Below are 23405 nucleotides of genomic sequence, written 5' to 3'. Positions count from 1 at the left end.
TACCGCACACATTAACATCCCATATTCACAAAGGTTGCTCAGTTGATGCTTCATCATATTTATTTTGAAGAAAAAAAAAAAAAAAGCTGAAAACTTAGCCAACGTTAATCATTTCCAAGTCATTGCTATGTGCAAGTGGATTATCCTGACAGCGTTTTAATCTGTTCGGCGCAATCGCCTTCCAAAAAGCCAACATAAGCATCTAGTCCCTCGCACTAGATGTGAGGGACCAGATGCCAGTTATCATCTAGATGCCAGTTATTATCAGTCTATAGGCCAATATGCTTCTTCCTTTCTCCATAAATTTCGTTTGATTAGGGTTGAAGCACTAGCCAAACTTAGTACTTCTAGAGTCCAATGTTCACTCTCTTACGTAGAAGTGTAAAGTTCAGACGAAATTATCACTGTGAGCGAGGAACAGCTGAACAGTGATCTACAGGTAGTTCTCGACTTAGGACCGCAACCGAGCCCAACATTCCTGTTGTTGGGCGAGGCCTTCGTTAAGTGAGTTTGGCCCCATTTTACGAACTTTCTTGCCACAGCTGTTAAAAACGAATCACCGCGTGATTGATAAGCTAGTAACACGATTGTTAAGTGAAGCTGGCTTCCCCATTGACGTGGCTCGTCGGAAGGTCGCAAAAGGAAATTGCATGAAAAATGGTAATAAGTCCCATTTTCCAGTCCCGTCGTAACTTTGAACAGTCACTAAATGAGCTGTTGTAAGTCGAGGACTACCTGTATATATCATGAGCACCTTTCTAATTTCATTTGACACGGCCACAGAATTTTCCTTAGAAAGGTTATCGAAATATAAAAGCAGAAGACATTTTATCCCAACTAACTACTCCTAAGTTCTTTCTTTTAATAATGCGCAAAGAACAAGGAAATATGAAATCTATGTTTACACAATTACCACCAGGGTAAATAATATCGTGATGACCTCATCAAAATATAGACTGTTAAAAGAAAAATACAAACACAAATGGCAAATTTCCAGGGCTGTATTTGCCCCAGCTAGTATTTTAACAAAAATGTTGAGCAGCAACAATTTTCTTTAAAAAAAAAAAATAAATATCAAGAAATACCAACCAAAAAAAAAAAAAAGTCACATTTCCTTTGGCTTCTGCCAGTGATTTAAGTGACTGTTAAGATAAATCACACAATCACTGAAGGCAGAAATGGGATGTGAAAAAGCAGGGTTTCGTATTGCACAAATAATTTACTATTTTCTGTGTCATAATATCTGAAACTATAGATAACTTGAATATCTTGCAGGAGAGAATCCTGCATGCCCATCTCGACTTATTATTTTTTTTTTACAGTAATGTAACATGACAATTTTGCAAAAACTTAACGAGTAGCCCATTGCCTGTTCTTCAGTTAAAACACATATTATTAATGTTTAACATTTCTATCTACAAGTACATAAGAAATTGGATTGAGGACAAGAATTCGATACGCTCCAACGTGCATTTTGCTCAGAAGAATTGGCGGGGCAGCGCTGAAATTCTCCGATTTTTTTTTTTTAGTTTTATAGAAAACTTAACAACCTGAAGAAGAGTTCAGATCTCTCAAGAGTGAATACAAAGACACACTGTATGTACAGTTGCTTTAGCAAGATCATTCATCCTGGAGAAATTAACTATCGGCATTTAACATATATGTACAGTTAAAAAAAAAAACACAACCCAACAAGATTTCCAAATGTCAGCTGGGGGAAAAACGCACACAAGTGGTTCTTTGCACAAACAATCTTGGATAAGCAACTGATTATGTCCAAAAAAAAAGCTGACAGCATCACAGAAAAAAGAAAAAAAGATTGTATTCTCAAGTGTTTTTTTTTTTTAACAGAGACCCGGTTCTTTTCAGCAAATTCATTCTAGCCAGAATTTATTGAAAGAGGTTTGATTTCTGCAGAAGAAATAAAACAGCAGCTCCACTGGTTTGTGCTATGTCCAAAGATACCAAACCTTTTTATACAATTGTGTAGAAATTACAATGGTGGGGAAAAAAAAATTGTACGGGTTATTCCAAAGAGAGCACGCGGAGTGGGGAACTAAGCTAGGGATGGCACAGGTACCCACACATTCTGGAGAGGTCCCTAATGTGATTATTGCAACTGTGCGTGCAGCTGAAGGGTTTCGGGGGGAGAGGAGGCTGGGGAGGAGGAGGAGGCATTCAGGATCATTAACCCCCCCAATCCGACTCCCAAAGTGGTGAAAATATCAAGAGTGAGCCCCCCCCCAACGTTGAGTTTCGAGGCCATCTGGAGGGGGGGAAAAAAGATCTTTAGGCAAAAAAAAAAAAATAAAGTTTACAAGAATGAATACTCCTTTAAGTACTTCGAATGGTGCTCTGGGGTCAGTTCACCCTACTTGCTCACTCAAAAGCATCTAGGTAAAAGTACAGGCATGCAAATATTAAGGGCAGTCCACAAGCATGTAGGATCCGTATTAAAAAAAAACCCAAAAAAACAAACAAAAAAACGGTAAGGGAGCCGGGATGGGTGACATCAACGATTGATGATTTACGGACAGACAACGTGATGTGTTCTGAACAAAGTCAAAATTCCTGATGCAAATTCCTGCTCACACCGCTAACTGTAACTACAGCAGACAAGGTTGTCCCCACCAGTAATTTTTTCTTTCTTTCTTTTTTTTTTTTTTAGCCAAGCTCGAGGAATTTACAATATTTAGTAAGGAAAAAAAAAAAAATTAAAGTATTTCCCCCTTGTTTTTTGTGTTTTGTTTTTTGTTTTTAAATTTACACAGATGTTTAATTAGCTTTATTTACAAAGCAGTTTTGATTTTGTTTTTTAGTTTTGTTTTGTTTTCAGTCTCCAACAGGGCCTAGATAGCATCAGGCAAAGAACGCCAGTTTTAAAAGAGAATCTATATTGAAACCTAAAAAGAAGAGATGATGTGACGTTCCTCAAGAAGAGGCAGGCTGGGCTACACTGAGGCAGTTTCTGCACACGGGGTTCAGTTACTCAGGAGTAGCTCTGTTGCTCTTTCTACGTCCCATGATTTTGATGACAAGGCCACTATTACTGCATTCTGCAAAGAAAAAAGAAGAAGAAGAAAAAGACAAGAAGTGACTGAGGTCAGAAGGTAGCACCTCTAGCAAATAAAAACTAAACAAAACATCCAGTGGTGAAATTTAAAATTTATTACTACAGGTTCTGTGGGCGTGGCTTGGGGGGGTTAATGTGACTGGGTGGGCATGGCCAACTTTTTTTTTTTTTAACTTTTAAAAGCATTTTTTTCTGCAACCTCTTTGGCCGAAGAGGTTGTAGAAAAAATGGTTTTAAAAGAAAAAAAAGTCTCTGACGATCAGGCAACTCAGCTGGGATCATCAGAGGCTTTTAAAAGCATTTTTTTAAGAAAAAAAATTGTAGAAAAATGCTTTTAAAAGCCTCTGACGATCCCAGCTGAGCCGCGCGATCATCAGAGGTTTTTTTTTAAAAAACTTTTAAAAGCATTTTTTCGGCAGAAGAGGTTGTAGAAAAAATACTTTTAAAAGTAAAAAAAAACAGCCTCTGATGATCGTGCGGCTCAGCTGGGCATGGGGGGGGGAGGGAGGCGGCGGCATAGGGACTTTTGCTACCGGTTCTCTGAACCACTTGCCACCATCGCTACCGGATCACGCGATCCGGTCTGTACCAGGAGCATTTCACCCCCGCAAAACACCCATTTTCACCCTGGCACTAATAATAGAAAGCGCATGCGTGACAAAGGCTAAACTGAAGCAGGATACTTGGCACAGAATCTCATATCCAATGCAGCTCCATGAAATCTCCTAAGCAGTAGGCATCTCACACGGGAAGGAAAGTACAGGCAGCCCTCAATTTACAACAGTTCATTTTAGTGACCGTTCAAAGTTAACTGAGAAAAGGGACGTAGGAACGTTTTTCGATCCAACCATTCCGGAATCCTTAAAGTCACACGATCAAAATTCGGATGCTTGGCACCGGGCTCATATTTATCAAAAATTAGTTACTAATTTTGACAACTGCTGCGATTCACCTAAGAACACAAAACGGGGCAAAACTCACTTAACAACGGTCTTCGGTTAGCAATGGGAAGGTTGGGCTCCATTGCGATTGTAGGTAGCTCTAATTCTGGATCTTAGGAAAGCAGATTTGGTTTTTTTTTAAAAAAAAAGATAGCAGTCCTCATGAGAAGCAAGGCTTACCCTATCAAATCCCATAGCACAAAGATTTTCTATCTTCTTGGTATATTCCGGACTAGAAACTGGTGCTCCAGCATAAACGTGCGCCCAAAGTCGAGCTGTCTGTTTAAACATTTCTGAATTCTGTTTGTACTGTGTCAAAAGATGGGGGGGAAAAAAAAGACAAATTTAAATCTTGTGGCAAGGACAAATCTGTAGCTAATGTGTAATATTCCGATAATACTCTCTTTCCTCAGGAGAGGATGCAAACCCAGCATCTTTTTCACTAGCTTGTTTCCAGATTTTTAAAAGTCCCTCTTCCTTGGAAACTCAACGTGGATTTTCTAAAAAAAAAAAAAAAAAAAGGAATAACGGTTGTACCTGATTTGCCACAACTGCATCTTGTGGGTCATCGGGTTCAGCAGCTGCCAAGAGGGCTTGTAAGGATAACAACACTGTTCTTAAAGTCATCGCTGCGGCCCTGAAAAGACAAGACTGGAATGAGTTACCGACATAGGTAACATCAAGGTTTAACAGACTTGTTTAGTACAGGAGTCAGCAACCTGCGGCTCTGGAGCTGCATGTGGCTCTTTCACCCCTCTGCTGCGGCTCCGTGACTTCAAATATGCGTCACAACCGCCCATGTGCGACACCCGCCGGCACACCATTTATTGCGCTTTTCAACCTCCAGTAGGCCAACCATGGATAAATCCAAGAAAAGAAAAGTTTCAGAAGAAAACAGAACGTTTCATTCAACAACATATGCTAGTTTTGTGGCCGCTCAAGAAATAGTCAAGGTTTTGTGGCTCCCGGTGTTTTCTTTTCCGTGGGAAACGGGTCCAAATGGCTCTTTGAGTGTTTAAGGTTGCAGACCCCTGGATTAGTACAAGACAAGACCACTGTAATATCCCTTAGGCATAAAATCACCACCTATCTAACAGTAGTGGGCAAAATTGGGAAAGTGTATTTTCTAAAACTAGCTAATAACACCACTCTTTTCGGAGTAGTACCATAAAACTATATATCAATGGAAAGATCATTTAATCAAGAATGTAATGCAATAAACTTTTATGAAGGATTTGATATTAGAAAAGCAGTTACAGTATAAAGAAGAAAAGTGAAACACGTAGAAAAAACGAGAGCTACAAAAAATGATCCCCATGTCAGTTAATCCTTAGTTGGGTAACCTTTAGCATGAATGACGGCCTTACAATGTCTTCCCATGGAGGGAACCAAGTCTTTGAGTTCTGCAGCTTTTATAATGTGAAACCAAGATGGAATGATGGCTTCTATTAACTGGGTTTTTATTGCTGGGTCGCTTCTGACTAACCAGTTTCTTTAGTTGGCTCCATAGATTTTCAATTGGGTTAAGAAGGTCTGCGCTATTCCCAGGCCATTCCAGCAGTGGAATAGGATTATCTTGAAACTCCAAAAAAAAAAGTGGTGCTATTAGCCGTCAAACCTCAAAAATACACTTTTCCCAAAAGATTTCCACAATTTTGGCCACTACTGTAGGTCAAAAATAATCAACGGGACGTTTTGCTTGATATTCCCTTGGCTAAATTTCTATGCTTCAACTGTTTGCTTGATCCCATCTTTCCTGGATGTTAACCCTGCTTATTCCTACATTTTCTCTTCTTTTTCTGTTCAAAATGAAGCCTGCAATTATATTTTAGCGTCTAGTAACTGGCTTACTAGAGAAGGTTACTAGAGGAGGGCGATATCAATGGTAAATATATATATATACACATTCAGTGTGTGTGTGTGTGTGATATATATATATATTGAATATGAATATACTGAATATGAATATACTGAATATGAATATACTGAATATTCTGGGCAGCTATAAACATCCAATCAAAAAGATTATAGCAGGCGATACAGAGCAGTGTTTCTTTACGTTCACTTTCTATAGTTCAGAAATGAAATTACTAAATTTCTCAACTGTCTCAGTAGTTCCGGTATACAGCCAAATTTAGTTGCATGAATGAAAATACTCCCACCTATTTTTTTTCCCCTGCCTCTCAATGCTTCATCGTTTTTGCTTAGAGTATATTTTGCCATCAAACTCAGGAAACTTATGATCGAAGCTGTTCAAAACTCACTATTTAAGCACTTTGGTAAATCGTTTGGAGACCAGCAATAGCCAGTTTGAGACTTCAAATGTTAAAAACGATAAAAACTGTGGTTAACAGTCGCTCATCCTCTCTTTTAAGGAAGGATCGCTATTTCCTCCCATATCCACAAGTATAATCCAATTATTTTCAGGATTTCCCCCAAACTTCGTACGGAACCTTACCACTGATCTTTTAGGATATCCAAACAGATAGCTCCGGTGACTGAGCTAATATTAGGATGCCAAATTTTGGTGATAAACCGCACCTAAAATACAAGAGAAGCTGTTATCAAAATAGCAGCTACACAATGGATAATAAGCAACACATTGGAGTGATCTCCAACTTTTCCGGCTCTGGACCGTAGGCGGAAGGGGTGGTTGGTTGGTTGTGGAAGGGATGGTTTCGTGTGTGTGCACACGCGCCATTTACACAAATGAGGCTTTTTGTGCCTGCCCGCCACATATGTGGTTTGGTTCCCAATGGGCCCCAGCATGCAGATTGAAGGGGGGTGGGTGTTGGGGACCCCTGCCGTACAGGACAATTTTACAGTGTTTTTATGGACAATGTTGGCTGGTCCTCAAAACAGTGATAATCTTAACATCTGGGTTCTTCAGATTCGGACTCAGCATCGTATTAATTTGGAACACGTGTTCATGTTATGTGCTCCTACGGTGCCCGAAACCTTCATCTAGATTTCTGAGAAAAAACTGCCCTGGGATATTGATTCAATACTGTCAAAGAGTTGTATTTTGCCCTCGTGACAAAAGAGAGCCTACAGCTAGCTACTACAACTATGTCTGTACTCCTCTCATTCAGACCTTCTCACAAGTAACACAACACCAGACTTAAAGTCTGTAGAGATTCTCAGTCATCCAGATCCTGGTTGTCCCAAAAGTGCTTTTTTCAGGAGGCAACTGAACTTTCTTGTTTCTTCTTTTGAAGACGTTTCGCTTCTCATCCAAGAAGCTTCTTCAGCTCTGACAGGATGGTGGGGAATGGAAGGATTTATATTCCTTGCAGACAGCTGGTCATTTGCATTCTTTTGGAGAGCCACTGAGGCCACTTGGAGGTTTGTCTGTGTCCTCAGGGTCACCTGAGTAGTGCAAATGGCTCCTGTAGTCTGCAATTTTTCTCTGGAAAAAGTAGTAGGAGCATCACTCAGGTGACCCTGAGGACACAGACAAACCTCCAAGCTGCCTCAACGACCTTCTAAAAAGGATGCAAATGACCAGCTGTCTGCAAGGAGTATCAATCCTTCCATTCCCCACCATCCTGTCAGAGGTGAAGAAGCTTCTGGGATGGGAAGTGAAACGTCTTCAAAAGAAAAAAGAAGAAAGTCCAGTGGCCTCCTGAAAAAACACTTTTGGGACACCACCAGACTAACCTCCCTTCCAACAACTTGGGAGAAAGAGAGCAATATTAACTTAAATTTTGGTGCGGAGATGTCCAAGTTCAAATCTGGTTGTGTGTTTTGTTTTTTTAAAAATCTTTCAAAATAAAGATTGCTGGGAGAAACTGAGAACAAAAGCATTCTTTTTCTGCCCCTCTAACTTAACCGCATTTCGTTCCTCGGTTATGAACATTGTCCTTGAGAAGAAAAGTGTTATATCGAGCTTCAGAAACTTTTTGTTCGATTGTCAGCTTTTGTGAACGGATCAGATGGGCGAAGCGCGGTGGGACTTGGGACAGCTAGGAAATGTTTGGGACAAGCTTTTCAAGGTCAAAGGGAGTGGGGGGGGGGCAGGGGTGGTCTTTTCACTAAAAGACCTTCCTGAGTTTAAGCCGTCTGCATTTGGGAGAGCCAAGGACCGGATTTTGGTGGATGTGCATAACATTGTGTGCTGAACCATGATACAGGGTGTTCATCCTTAAATACTCCTTTTTAAAATGTGTTGCTATTTGTAAGAATTGAGTGGAAAAAAAATACAGATTCACTGGCTCATTTGGAGATGCCCATGTTAATTTTTTTTTTTTTTATTTGATTTATATGCCGCCCTTCTCCGGAGACTCAGGGCGGCTTACAATGTGCTCAGCAATAGCCTTCATCCTTTTGTATATTTATACAAAGTCAGCTTATTGCCCCCACAAACTGGATCCTCAATTTACCTACCTTAGAAAGGATGGAAGGCTGAGTCAACCTTGAGTCTTGGCGAGATTCGAACCTGCAGTAATTGCAGGCAGCTGGCCTTAATAACCAGCTTAATAACAGGGTGCCTTAGACCACTGTACTACCAAGGCTCTTATGTTGTATTAGGTTTCACCAATTCTCATACCGCCCACAGATGAGAACATAGGAATTCTGTACGATGGTGCTTTTATTTTCTAACTGATATTATCGTTACAGGGGGGGAAACTTTACTTTGATGATTGCTATAGTTTTATCATTAATCTATTTGCCTTTTTTTTTTAAATAGCCAAGAAAATAAACATTTCCACCTATCGGTTCCACTGTAAACCATAAGCATGTATACAATTTTCTTACTATTACACTTGAGCACTGTAAGAAGCACTCGCATTAAAAAAATTCTTATTTAATTGAAATGACATTACTACACGTTATCACACTTAAAACTAAGAGACAATGGATTATTTTTACACAATTTGAAGTTTTGTTGTACAGTAAAGCATTTCATAAGCAGGGAGTTTCGCAAAGCATCATAAAAGATAATTTTTTGGGGGGGGTCTGTATTCAATTAGAAAGACCTTGGAGGGGGCAGCCAAGACAAATAAAGAGCACTGCACAAAAAAAGGATTCATAAAGGAAGAATCCGAAGAATTATTCACAATAATTATATTCACCATACCTTGGGGGGATTAAAAGGATACGTTTCTGGAATTTTTATTTCTAATTGATATCTTCCTCCTATAAAAACCAGAACATATAACCACTAAATACTTATCAGACATGAATTTATCACAGCAATGAACTTTCCTTTAAGTTAAATAAACAATAAGATTTTAAAAGTTTGCTTGGGTTCTAAGGCAGGATGGACTCCTTTTATAATGTAGCTGGAAATTGTTCCGGTAGCCTTCCAGCATGTTTACCTCTACCATTGGAAGTATTACACAGAGATTACTCAGTTTGCAAACCCCTTGAGGTGAAAATCCTTTAGTGCATCATCTGTCATACCACAGTAATTGTTCTTATTTCTTCCTGTTGTCTTTTTCCCCCCCGAGAAAAGTTCTTGGCACATGGGCACAATTTACTAAAAGCTGTAATAAAACCCTCCATTTGATTAAATGAAGGTGAGACTATTCCAATATTCCAGCGACAATTTAACAAGGAGCAAACACAAATTTAGATGTAAACTGATGGTGCCAAAACACTGAAGCGACAAGGACAATCATTAGGAGTAGCAAATCTCCCAAGGATCCCCCCCGCCCCAGACCATGAACGCAAGAATTATCAGAATTTGTCTGGAAAAGATTGAAGAACTGGAAAAGATCTAGAGAACAGGAATGTCCAACCTTGATAACTTGGTAAGATCTGTGGATTTCCACTCCCAGAATTCTCCAACCAACCATGCTTAAAATGGCCAAGGTCAGTGAAGAAGACGACAACCTGAAGGATCTCTTCTGAAGAACCTTCTTTCCCAACCAAAACAAAGTGTTTAATTTGACGTTGTCTTCCCAAGACGAAACCATGCTTACACGTTTTTAGTCGATAACTGCCTACTTAAAAACGTGATTAATTTTGCTTCAGCAAAAATAGTACTTCTGAGAAGAAGGCCGTTTCTGAGTCATCGTTCCTGAGGCTCTCCATAAAAGAAACTAAAAGCTATGCTGACTGACAGTCTGACAAAGGCCAAGAGAGAAAGAACGCAGAAGGGAAAAAAATAACGGCTCACGAGTGACTTCTCTGAAAGCAAAACTCTACCAGTCAAAGGAACCCAATAGGAACGTTTTTCTTGAATAGTTGAATGTCTACTTTCTCGCCATCTAGCCTAAGTACAGAGATTTTCCAGCTGGAGCCATGATCAAGCACGCAGCCTATATGCAAGGGCTCTCTACAGAAACCACAAAAAAGATGAAAAAAAGAATCTGAATGGGGATTTCATTATTTTTAAAGAAAGAGGGGAAAAAAAATCTACTTTAGGATCCATGAAACAACTTACATTAAAAGGAGCTACACTAATGAAAGCAGGTCTCCGCTAACAATTTTAAATGAACATCCAACTCCTTAAGTCAGGAGTGGGGAACAATGACCCCCCCTTTATGACTTGTGGGACTTCAACTCCCAGAATTCCTGAGCCAGCCATGCTGGGAGTTGAAGTCCATAAGTGATAACGGGGCCGTTGTTCCCCACCTCTGCCTTAAACGAAGGAAGAAGCATTGTTATGTTTGTGTTTTCATTTCAAAAAAGTGTGGGTTTTTTCCCCCCCTCTAGGTACATTCTGCATCGACTCCGGTTCCAAGCATTTGTCTTTTATATTTTTTTTTTAGGACAAGCTTTTCACTAAGGAAACTACTTGCTTTATACGAGCGGAAAGAGACAGATCTGAATGCACTTAAACTTTCTAAGTATTCACACAACAGAATACCCACCAGCTGCTTGGAATTGTGTTGCTGAGTCAAGGAAGAGAAGGTGAGAAGAGGAAAAAAAAAATGAATTGAAGAACCTGTCCAATGCAAAACCTCAACCTCTAGACAGTGATTCCCCCCAAATGGCAGCTCCTAGGGCAAACCATTGTGGGTGCTACCTGGCATGGAAATTTGGGGTACTTTTTACAAGTTGGGAGTTCTCTAGAAGCAGGGACTAATATTCAGAATTCTATCCGTATTCTGAGAATTGCTAAGAATTCTCAGAGGATTGAAATACATGGATCACGAGGAAGCCCAGATAACTGGTTTAAGGAAACCGAATACCATATATTTTTTTGCCTGCTGTCGCTGTTTTATTAATGTAAAACTTAGTCTTTCAGCAATTGTTTCATTGTGCAACTATTGGCAAGGAATAACGACTGAATGCTGTTTTAAACATTTAAGATGTTCTGACTGGTAAATTAAGCCAAATTTACACACACAGAGAAATCAGCGTGAGTTACTGAAGAGCTTGAGTACTATAAACCAGAATGCAACTAAGTTATCCTGCACGAAAGATTAACTTCCAAGGGTAAATTACAATATTTATATTTGCAACGTATTTGCGGTGTTTTGCAAAGGACTTCCAAAATGAGACATATTGCATTTACGAGCTTTAAGAATTAACAAGATTAGAAAATCTTAGATTAGCAGAAAAAAAAAATACTTACCTTCATATGGTGTGTCTGGAGGCCCTGCTATTTCTCCTCTTAGTTCTGTAAAATTTTCATCTACAAGGTCTACTTTAATTTGATTTTTGTTCGTCTTAAAAATAAAACAGAAAAAAAAAAAAAACCCCAGTTAGAGGTTTACTACTCATTAGATTTTTTTCCCCCACTTAAATTTAGAGAGATGAATTTGCCATATACATTTGTTTTCAAAATTGCCTTTTAATTTCAAATTTCAGCCAATCCTTTCAGTTCTCTTTACATTGATCAAATACTCAATGTCAACTCGCAAAGCATCCCTGGCCTGCTCTCAAGTTGCCATAGGCCAGGGGGGATGGGAAACCGGCAAAATGGCACAGCACCCAAAGACAGATGCACATTCCATGCTTATCTCTCTCAAGGTTGTACCCCAGAGTTACCTCCAGCAGCAGGTGGAGAGTGACCTCTACAACCCATGAAATTGCTCTGTTGCGAATGTGATTGATGACACACCCTGGGGGAGGGGGGAATAATTGGAGTGTAGGTTACACAGGGTCAGAGCTGGGTGCCCTGGATTTCTTTTGAAGCTTGGCTTGAGACTCATGATTTAATTAAGGCACCCTGACACTCAATTCTAGTTGATACACTAGATCCACAGGAATCCTTCCAGGAACTGCTAGAAAACAGCACCGGAAACCCAAACCACATGGGTTGCTACTGCTAGCAATTTCTAGCCTAAGCTTTTGATACGAGGAGCATCAAACCTGCCTCCCATCTTCACAGTAGTCAGGCAATGATTCCTTCGACCCCTGATCAATCAATAATAGATATCTCTAATTTCTATAATTGCATTAACAGTCTATCTACCATGACTTTGTGATTTCAGTATCAGATCAAAGCTATAATCCTACCACTGTACACAATAACCAGAATTCAATAACGATATTTTAAATAATATACAGGTAGTCCTTGACTTATGACAGGTCATTTAGAGATAAATTTATCTTGAAATTTTAACCGTGTTCATACAGGTGCTTTTTTCAAGAGGCGACTGAACTTTCTGTTTTTTCTTTGAAGACCTTTCGCTTCTCATCCAAGAAGCTTCTTTGGCTCAGTGGTGTATAGCTAAATGTCTATGGAGATTCTCTCCCAAAATCGATTTGCAGATTCAAATTAAATAGCAACCTAAGTCTAATTGGTCACTTCACTGAAAATGGAAATCCTTCTGATTATCTTCCTTGGGAATGTATGAATGCCTCCCTATTGTTTTTAAGTCATGTAACACACGCAATGGGCAGCCTACTTACGTCATGCCTAACTTCCGTGACTATCCCTAATTATATCTTGACACATTTACATGTATGATTAAGAAACTAATGACAGGTTGGGTTTCTAAATAAGACACTCTTTTTTAGATTGTGCTGCTTTTCATAAGAAGCATAAACACATTTTGTTTGGTAGTAAAATTACACATTTACAATAAATCAACTACTGATGTATTTTCTAGTTCAGGGGTCTCCCAACTTGGCAACTTGAAGACTTGTGGACTTCAACTCCCAGAGTTCCTCAGCCAGCTTTTTTTTTTCTTTTAAATGCCTCTGACAATCCAAGCTGAGTTGCTTGATCGTCAGAGGCATTTAAAAGAAAAAAAGTCTCTGCCGATCAGGCAACTCAGCTGGGATCGTCAGAGTCTTTTGAAAGCATTTTTTTACAACCTCTTCGCTGAAGAGGTTGTAGAAAAAATGGTTTTAAAAGTTAAAAAAAAAATGGCCACGCCCACCCAGTTACATTACCCCCACCAAGCCACGCCCACAGAACCGGTAGTAACAAATTCTAGATTTCACCCCTGAGGATATGGTATAATAAATCTTTAAACTGTTGTTGTTTTCCCTTGGATAATGAGAAACTTTCCCATTATCCTTTGATGCTTGCCAAAGCGACTTCAGTTTATATCGATTTCTTTGTTCCTACTGGTTAAAACCATCTAAGCGGCGCTTTAATAACGTTACAGTCATTTAAATCAACAATTTTATTTAAAAAAACCCCTAAATTACTCATTTCATTTCAAGTATTTCCAGCAAGTTTTTATATAGCCAGCCTATACTCTCCACATTTTTTCCACCTGAGCCACACAAGGTCCATATTACTGCAAATGTTATTGTGTAAAATAATGTTGTTAAACAAGTCGCTCTGGTTGACTACAACTAATTTGCCGCACAGTAATCTTATGGCCTTTAACAGATGCAGCCGTCTAACCTTTATAAATACATATTTGGTGCTAGGAAGAACTAGAGTAGAATGAATGCTTCAAGCACCTAGAAGCAATATAGTGTACTCATTTTTTCATTATTTTTTTTTAATGGAGATTCCTCCCCTCCAAAGATCAACTAACACCCAATAGTATCCCACACGTTGTAGCTGCAAAGGAGGTAACCAAACTCCTTTCAAGATTACAGATTGTGAAAAATAAAAAAGGAAACATTACTCTTTGCAGTTGTTATTTATAGCATCCATTAAAATACACCTCAGAGTCCACATTCAACAATTTTTTGTCTTCCGCAGCTCCAAGTCAGCTTGCCTTAAGAAATTCTCCATCTATTGTTATTTTACATTATCTTATCTATTGTGGTGCCTTTGGTTGAGATGGGCAGCTGTAGAAGTGTGACTGACTGCAATAAATTTCATCCAACAGCTACAACAAACAGCCTGTGCACTAATTTAGTGTTTTAGCTTCTTATCTCGGGGCAAACCCTCAAAACTTTCTGCTTTTCAACTGTCAAAAGAATGTCTGTGGATTTATTTAAAAATGTCTTTGTTGAAATTTCCAAGCCTTGGCCGAGCAGAAAAAAAAAAAATATTGTCATCGGCATCATTTGTATAATTGTATAATTCAGCAAAGTTTGTCGTTTGTGCTCATTTACATGATGCATATTACGTGATGAGGTACTTACACCGTGATGAGGTACCGGTACTTACACCAACACGTAATTTGCAACATTTAGACAAAATCTTTTATATTTGCAAAATATGCAAATATAGGAATGACACGACCCCATGATTCTGGCCTTCTCTATTTCTTGAGACCTTCCTTCTAGTATCGTTTGCACTAGCAAACATAGTTGACATTGTTTTTTTCCACATTTATTGTAATTTACAGTTTATTGGATTGTTTTAACTCTATAATTGTGGGAATTATTGTCTGCTGCTTTAAAACAAAACAGCAAATGGGTAAAAATGCTTACGGCTCACTTACAAATCCCATCAACATGAATCCCCTCAACGTTACCAATCTGGAGGCTGCAAAAAAGCTGCCCAACCGTCAGTCAAAATTTCTACCTCTTAATTTAATTATTTTGACGCTGCTGTAAGCCTGCCTTGAGAACACATGCTTCTCGTGGATCTACCTTCTTTGGCGGTATACAACAAAAACATCGTCATATTTGCATTTAGTTTACAAAATATAGCTTTCCCAATCACCCCCAGTATACTGTTTCTTTATGCACCTTGAAGCACAGAGTCAAGGAAGATTCTGCAAACTTTCTTTGAACAAGGCAAGTTAATCGTACATCATTTTGCAGTAGAGTTCTGAGAACACATACAGGTCAATTCCAAAATAGCTGCCTGGGAATAGAGAGACGCTTATTCTTAGGACAAGTGGTATGGGACAGCAGCCAAAAATATAATCCAAAGAAGGGTAAAAGGTCTCATTTCTATTGATTTTTCATGCTCGCAGTGAGAAATTTTAAACCAGTTTATTTATTGCAAGGATTTTTGTCATTTTCTTCTTCCAAAGTAGGAAACTTGCTTTTCCAAAATTTTGCATTTGATATCGGCGAGATGAAGAATGCAATTTTATATTAGCATTCTGCTAACAACAATACTAGGAAAAATAACTCTGATAGCATTTTAAGAGTAATGCTCACTTTCTCAAAAATAACCAACAAGTGCCTTCCTCTTTGACCGTTTTCTCTACGTTTTAAGATGAGTTTGCAGATTGCCTGTTTGAATTTTAATATAATTGTTCACGGAAAGTAGCCTTCAAATGACTGGATATTTTGCAAACGCAAGATTTGCTACGATTAATCCATTCTGTGGTAGAGTTTATCGCATTTTGCATAAATGTCTAATTGCCTTGAACTTGAATCTTTAATGTTTCTGAAAAGTTGTATATTATATAGCTGTCGACATAGGCCGCAGAACATACTTCTGCCTCCCTTTAGTCTACTATGCTGCCCACATTTTTTATTCTTCAGTTGTGTTTGTGATACCGTACACCGCTACTTTAAAATTACATGTTTTTGCTTTCCTTCAATTTTTTTTTTCATCAAAAGGCACGTTACCATTAAAATACATAAACGAGGCATATTGTCATGTCAGTCGTGTAACCATCTGAATATGTCAAGCTGTTCACAAAATGGTAACAGCAAAGTGCAATTATTCATTAATTTTTTAAAATGCTAAATTACTGAAGCTTCCGTGTAGTTATTGTATTTAGTAAATGCAGAAGGAGGGCAGTAATGGTATATTCCCCTTGTGCACAGATGTTGCAAATTAGTTCGATAACAGCTAAGTACGGTTTGAAATGTATGAAATGAATAAAAAAGATGGAAATTTCTTGCAGAAAAATTGTCATCTTGTATTTTTTTTCACCGAAACCCTAACATTTTTAGAAATAGATACAAGCAAATTTAAAGCTGTAATTATCCCCTCTCAGATAATCATTCTTAGGAAGCACCTTTGTAAATTAGGTTAGATGCGCTGAGCTCAATATATTAATCATGTTCACTATCTTCTCTTTACTTGTAAACACTTTAGGAAGCCTCAATGATTGAAAATGGTAATTGTCCAATTCAATTTTGGGGGGAAAACCCACACTGCAGAATTTTTTTTTTTTTAAAAATGGATTAAAAATTAACCCAGCTTTAGGACATTATATTTTCTAGGAAATCTTTCAATTTACATTGTGTGTTTAAAAGACTGCACAAAATAGGGTTTTTTTTTAGTGAAACTTATTCCAGGTACATGGAAATAAAGATCGTAGCTGTATACTTTTTTTTTTTAAAAAAAAAACCTGAATCAATATATAAAGAGGCATTGCTACGTTAAGTAAAATTTATAGACATGTCAAAAAGCAAGCACATCCCATTGACCTGTTTTAACTTTTTCATCGTATTTCAACATTTCATCACATGACCTACAGCTCTCTCTCCTACTGATATCGAAGTGCATTAAGTCTACGACTAAAAAGAGCTGTACAAATTATACATACAGGGGAGATCCCAAATGTGCTTTTTTTTTTTCCCCAGGAGGCCACTGGACTTTCTTGTTTTTTCTTTTGAAGACGTTTCGCTTCTCATCCGAGAAGCTTCTTCAGCTCTGACAGGATAGTGGGGAATGGGAGGATTGATGCTCCTTGCAGACAGCTGGCCATTTGCATCCTTTTTAGAGGGTCGCTGAGGCCACTTGGAGGTTTGTCTGTGTCCTCAGGGTCCCCTGAGCGATGCAAATGGTTCCTGTAGTCTGCAATTATTATTTTTTTCTGGAAACCCGTTCCCACTCCCACATCATTCAAAGGGTGTTCATCCCAAATTGCATAGCTAAATGTCTGTAGAGATTCTCCGTCATCCAGGTCATGGTTGTCCCAAAGGTGCTTTTTCAGGAGGCAACTGGACTTTCTGGTTTTTTTCTTTTGAAGACATTTCGCTTCTCATCCAAGGAGCTTCTTCAGCTCAAGACCTTCAGACCTGGATGACGGAGAATCTCTACAGACTTTTAGCTATGCAATGTGGGATGAACTCCCTTGGAATGGTGTGGGAGTAGGAATGGATTTCCAGAGGGGAAAAAAATTGTACACGAACCAGTTGTATCACTCAGGTGACCCTGAGGACATCGATAAAACTCCAAGTGCTTCAACGATCCTCTAAAAGGATGCAAATGTCCAGCTGTCTGCAAGGAATGTAAATCCTTCCATTCCCCACCTTCCTGTCAGAGCTGAAGAAGCTTCCTGGATGAGAAGCGAAACTTCTTCAAAAGAAAAAAGAAGAAACACTTTTGGGACAACCGTGAGCTGGATGATTGAGAATCTCTACTGACATACAGGGAGAGGTGACACAAGAAGGAAGCCTTTGCTGTCCAGAAAGAACATCAAAGACTAAAGTTTGCTTACGAGTGGCTAGATAAAGACCAGGAGCCTCTGGAACAATTTGGCCTACAGATTCAAGAATTATTTGGCCCTTTGGACCTCTTGGGGAGATCCAAAGACATAATTTTATCAGAACGCCACCATACAGCAGGGATCTCCAACCTTGGCAGCTTTACGACTTGTGGACTTCAACTCCCAGAACTTCTCAGCCAGCTTATGCTCAAGACCTTCAGACCTGGAGGTCTTATGCTGGCTGACGAATTCTGGGAGTTGAAGTCCACAAGTCGTAAAGCTGCCAAGGTTGGAGACCCCTGCTATAAAGCATGGTGATGGTGAAAATGATATGGTTTGTGGCTGCTTTGATGCATCGTGGGCCAGGTGGCCTACATCCAAAAGGATTTTAGATTTCTTTTAGCACAGTTGAGTAAGACGACAGTAAAGCCGGCTGTTAAAAAATGCGAATCCAGTTTTTATCTTTCCAAATTATCAGCAGCTTACTCGGATTTTTAGAGACGGGGATGCTTAGCTGGATGATGGATAAGCAACTCCATCCATTCCCAGATAGCACAGATCATATGCTGTATGTACATCCTGGTCCTGATTTTAAAAACTTAAAACTACAGAGCCTGGATAGCTCTGCAGACTAAAGCCCTGTAATTTAACACCAGCTGTCTGCAATTAAAGTAAGTTCGAATCTTGCCAGGCTCAAGGTTGACTCAGCCTTCCATCCTTTCTAAGGTAGGTAAATTGAGGACCCAGTTTGTGGGGGCAATAAGCTGACTTTGTATAAATATACAAAAGTATGAAGGCTATTGCTTAACACATTGTAAGCCGCCCTGAGTCTCCGGAGAAGGGCGGCATATAAATTAAAGCAAAAAAAAAAAAAAAAAAAACCTGCTTTACAGATGGTAATACAGAAACAGCACTAGTACTGATGTTACCTAGTTTAGGTAACGAAACAAATGCAAGAAAACAACCAACTCGGAGAGCACCAAAGACCTATCAGCTACCTTATTTTCATTTGTTCAGCTGACGTTAGGAAGGCAATATTGAAGGGAAAAAGTAGAGCTACTTAAATCAAATAAATACTATCTCAAGGGTTTAAAACCACTGTAAAAATAGATAACGCCCAGCCAATTTTATTATTATTATTATTATTATTATTTATATTATTATTATTTATATTATTATTTATATTATATTATATTATATATTATATTTTGTATTAAAACAAGGACAGATACAGATATCACATTCTTACATAACTTATGAATTCTAATGTCCTTTAGCCCATTTATAAACATCCCTAATTTTCTAAGGTGTGATTGTCCATCAAGCTATATAAAATAGGTTTTGTAAGCAAATGTACATCGGTAGTCCTTGACTTACGACCACATTTTTTTTGTTGCTAAGTGAGACATTTGTTAAGTGAATTTTGCCCAATTATACAATCTTTCTTCACACAGTTAAGTGAATGGCCACAGTTGTTAAATCAGTACACGGCTGTTAAGTGAATCTGGCTTCTCCAATGACTTTGCTTGTCAGGGGGGCCGCCAAAAGGGATCACATAACTCTGGGATGTAGCAATAATCATAAATATGAACCCATTGCCGAGCATCTGGATTTCGATCACATGACCACAGAGGTGCTGCAATGGTCGTGTGAACAACGTCCATAAGTCAGATTTTTCAGTGTCATTACAACTTCGGTCACTAAACAAACTGCTGAGGACAACCAGTACATTCCGCGCTTGAAAAATTAACATGGAAGAAAGCTGAAGATATTTAGATTAAACATGATATGACACATCTTTGTTGGAATTAAGCTGTTATATAAATAAATTTAGAACTGGGTCAACTGGATCTTTTTATACAATAAAGTTGAAAAACAATACTTTCAAGCTGTTCAATGCTAGTTCCTGAAATTATTTTACCAAATCAGACTGTTAGAAGAATCACATACATTCCAAAGTAATAACAAGTCTTCAGTTATCTTGGTTTTAAGGTACAACATTAAACAGTGTCTCAAGAGATCAATGTTTGTATTTCAGGAAAATATATTCCATCAGAAGGAAAGACAGGAATATGTGGCCATCTATTTCGAAGTGGTTGGCATTTAACTGATGTTGAGGAAAAGCAGAATTATTATGACTATGACAGGGATGGAACAAGAATTTCTTAGTTATAAACTAAATTAGTATTGAATATTGAGTAGTATCTGGTTGAAAATACTTCACATTTTGTGAAAATAGTACTGAATAGTAGAAAATAGGATTAAGACTATACATACCACTCTGAATAAATTGGATACAAATATAATGCATTATAATGCTCACTTTTTCATTATTATCAGTTGTGCCAATTGATATAGTATGTTCTTAGTCCATTGAGATATACAGATCTGAGTGAAGAGTTAAAGGGCTTTTGGGAAGAATATCATGCTAACTGATAATACACAGCATCAACAGGACATATTTTTAAATGAAAAAACTGTTTTTTAATGTGGGCCCCTTCATCAATTTTTACAATTCATTATGTACTTATTGAGAGGAATCCTTTTTTAAAATAAAAATAAAAAAATAAAAACATCCTCTCAATGAATTCTCATCCGAAGAGCAGTGTTACTGGTGAACATTTAAAATATGAAATAACATTTTAATCAATGGTTATATAGGTTATAATTACATGTAATTCTTTCCATCTTTCCATATCATAGGGAAATATATGTGCTCCATCTTAAATATATTTGGTTTCAATAATTTTTCCAATAGTTTCTCCAGTCTAGTATAGCTTCCCACAGTCCATGTATTTTAACACACCATCCCATGCACTGCATTAAAGTAGGTTGTTGACTTGTTTTCGGCTTAGCATTTAGTACACCAGAGGCCAACAAACAGACCATATCTTAAGGCTTACTCACTACAATTAAATAGACTACACCAACACACAGGTCTTTGTAATTTCTTTCCTTCCTTGGTGCTAATTCATATTTCTGGCTTGCTCAAGCTCTTAACCAACCTGTAAAAGGTCCAAGGTTAGTTAAAAGAACTAGGGACTGGCCAAAAAAAAAAGCCACCATCACTTGCTTACCTGAATTCTGGCTTATTCCACAAACTCTGGGTTTTCTAATCTGCCAAAGTATGAAGTGTATTATGAAGCCTTGCCTATCTTACATACTCCGATGTTTTGCTCTTTCTGCATTCACACATATATACACATGGATTGGATTACAGAAAACTTTGCCCATTATACCAACATCAGGGAAATTTCCCCAAAGACCCCAGATTCTGCTGCCAGGAAAAACGCCTCAGCAACAAGGACACACAACACTACTTTTAACTTAAATCCCACTGGAAAAACTTTCCTCTGACTCGGTCAGATTCCCTGGTCAACTGGACGGAGTAGCAGACCTGTAAGGACGTATCCCAACCTAGATGAAAGACTGCTGGGCCTATAAATGGAAAAGAGAACGGCTGGCTTCTTTATTAGATTTTGTCCTGCGTTATATGTAACTCAAGGTGGCAAACCTGAGGCTCCTTCCTCCTCCTATTTTCCCCGAAACAACCACCTGTGAGGTGGGTCGGGCTGAGAAAGAGGGACCGGCCTAACCAAAGTCACCCAGCTGCCTTTCATGGCTAAGGCAGAACTAAAACTCACTGTCTCCTGGTGACTGATCCAAAGTCACCCAGCCGGCTTTTATGCCATATATAAGATTAGAACTCCCAGTCTCCTGGTGACTGGCCCAAAGGCACCCAGCTACCCTTCTTGCCTAAGGCAGGCCTAAAACTCACCATCTCCTGAGGATTGGCCCCAAGTCACACAGCCAGCTTTTATACCATACACAGGTCTAGAACTCCCAGTCTCCTGGTTACTGGCCCAAAGGCACCCAGCTACCTTTCTTGGGCGTAAAACTCACCATCTTCTGACGATTGGCCCCAAAGGCACCCAGCTGGCTTTTGTGGCTTATGGAGAAACTAGAACTCCCATCACCCAGTACCTAGCTGCCGGACTAGAACTCCCAGTCTCCTAGTGACTGGCCCAAAGGCACCCAACTACCTTTCTTGCCTAAGCCAGAGCTAAAATTCACCGTCTCCTGCGGACTGACCCCAAGTCATCTGGCCAGCTTTTATGCCATACACTGGACTAGAACTCCCAGTCTCCTGGTGACTGGCTCAAAGGCACCCAGCTACCTTTCTCAGGCCTAAAACTCACCATCTCCCGAGGACTGGCCCCAAAGGCACCCAGCCAGCCTTTTTGCGGCTTATGGAGGAACTAGAACTCCAATCACCCAGTAGCTCCTAGACTGGACTCCCAGTCTCCTGGTGACTGGCTCAAAGGTACCCAGCTACCTTTCTCGGGCCTAAAACTCACCATCTCCCGAGGACTGGCCCCAAAGGCACCCAGACGGCTTTTTTTGCGGCTTATGAACGAACTAGAACTCCCATCACCCAGTAGCTGCTGGACTGGGCCTCCCAGTCTCCTGTGACTGTCTCAAAGGCACCCAGCTACCTTTCTCGGGCCTAAAACTCACCATCTCCCAAGGACTGACCCCATGGACACCCAACCAGCCTTTTTGTGGCTTATGGAGGAACTAGAACTCCCATCACCCAGTACCTTCTTTTTCTTCCAACAGCAAATGATACCCCCACCCCCCCACCTCTTAACATGCACTTCCCTGAGGGGGGGGGAGATCAGCCCCTTGAAAGGAAAAGGATTTAAACCTCCCCTCACAGGATTGGCGATGGAGGGGGGGGGAACAGGCCTGCCCCCAACTTCCCCTCAGGCGTTGCTTCTCCCCCCCGCCCCTCCCCCCTCAGAGGACGCCCCCTCGGGACAGCCCCCCCCCCCGGTATCCCCTGGAGAAGGAGAAGCGGCAGCAGGCCTCCTCAGCCCCGGGCAAGCCAGGAGCCCCTCACCGGGATGAGCCCCTCACCGCCCTCAGGCGAGCGCTGAGGGTAGAAAAAAAAAAGGGGGGGGAAACGGGGGGGGGCGGCTAAAGGCTGACCTCCTCGCTCTTCAGCACTTCTTTGAACTCCCGCTTGATCCGCTGCACCGCGATATTGGCCATCTCGGCAGCGGGACCCGCCGAAACCCAGGTCGCTCCCGCCGCCGCCGCCGCTGAGCCGGGCCGAGCTCCGCCGCCAACCGTCACCACCGCCGCCACCGCGGGAGAAGCTCCGGCGGCCCGTCCAAAATGGCGCCCGCGCCGAGCATGCGCGTTACGCCTCCCGGAGCCGGCCTCTTCCTCTCCGTCATAGTGGAAGGGGCGCGCGGCGGGGCGCGGCGCGGCGTGACGCGACGCAAACGCGACGCAGCGCCGGCGGAGTTGTTATGTTTGTGGGGGGGGCGGGGCGTGGCTTCCGAATTGTCGTCACTCGCCCCGCGACGGCGTCTCCTTGGGAACGAGGCGCGAGAGCCGTTGGAAGAGGAGGCGACTTTTTTTCCCTGAGGGGGAAACCGACGAGGGGAGTTTTTTTTCTCCCCACCCCCCGAGGTTGTCGAGCGAGGATTTCCCTCATGGCTCTGGTGAGGAAATCTGCCGCTCCCGGCGCCTTGGTTTACGTTTCGGGCCCCGGCTTGGTCTCCCGAGAGACAAATCAACGCCGGGGAAGGCTTGAGGCCTAGTGAGGTGGGTGCAACTGCCCTCTGAAAGACTTGTGGGTGGGTAGTGGGGGGGTGGTGGCGGTGGAGATGGCCAGCGCTGGCAGGCAGGGCCGTGTATTTGTCTCTGTGTGTATTGGGAGAA

The 23405-nt window shown here is 40.4% G+C and overlaps 2 protein-coding genes across 4 annotated transcripts in view; one reads left to right on the top strand and one right to left on the bottom strand.

Annotated features, from left to right (window-relative positions):
* Positions 1-987: 987 nt before the first annotated feature.
* Positions 988-22964, bottom strand: UBE2K (ubiquitin conjugating enzyme E2 K). The gene is made up of 7 exons (XM_034424812.3): positions 22665-22964; positions 11543-11636; positions 9095-9153; positions 6473-6555; positions 4552-4651; positions 4195-4323; positions 988-3056 (listed from the first exon to the last, which is right to left on the bottom strand). The coding sequence occupies exons 1-7, from the start codon at positions 22725-22727 to the stop codon at positions 2982-2984; spliced, it is 603 nt and encodes a 200-aa protein (XP_034280703.1). The 5' UTR covers positions 22728-22964; the 3' UTR covers positions 988-2981.
* SMIM14 (small integral membrane protein 14) overlaps positions 22918-23405 on the top strand; it is a 39652-nt gene continuing 39164 nt past the window's right edge. Inside the window, exon 1 of one of the 3 annotated variants that reach the window (XM_034424814.3) lies at positions 22918-23288. The gene's annotated coding sequence lies outside the window, so the exon portion shown is untranslated. The remainder of the gene's footprint in view (positions 23289-23405) is intronic. The other 2 variants (XM_034424815.3, XM_087875435.1) reach the window with 2 other exon arrangements.

The sequence above is a fragment of the Pantherophis guttatus genome, chromosome 8 (assembly GCF_059756535.1).
Source record: "Pantherophis guttatus breed Tessera chromosome 8, ASM5975653v1, whole genome shotgun sequence".
NCBI lineage: Eukaryota > Metazoa > Chordata > Lepidosauria > Squamata > Colubridae > Pantherophis > Pantherophis guttatus.
The sequence above is the reverse complement of the archived record's forward strand: the minus strand, read 5'-3'. Positions and strand labels throughout refer to the sequence as shown.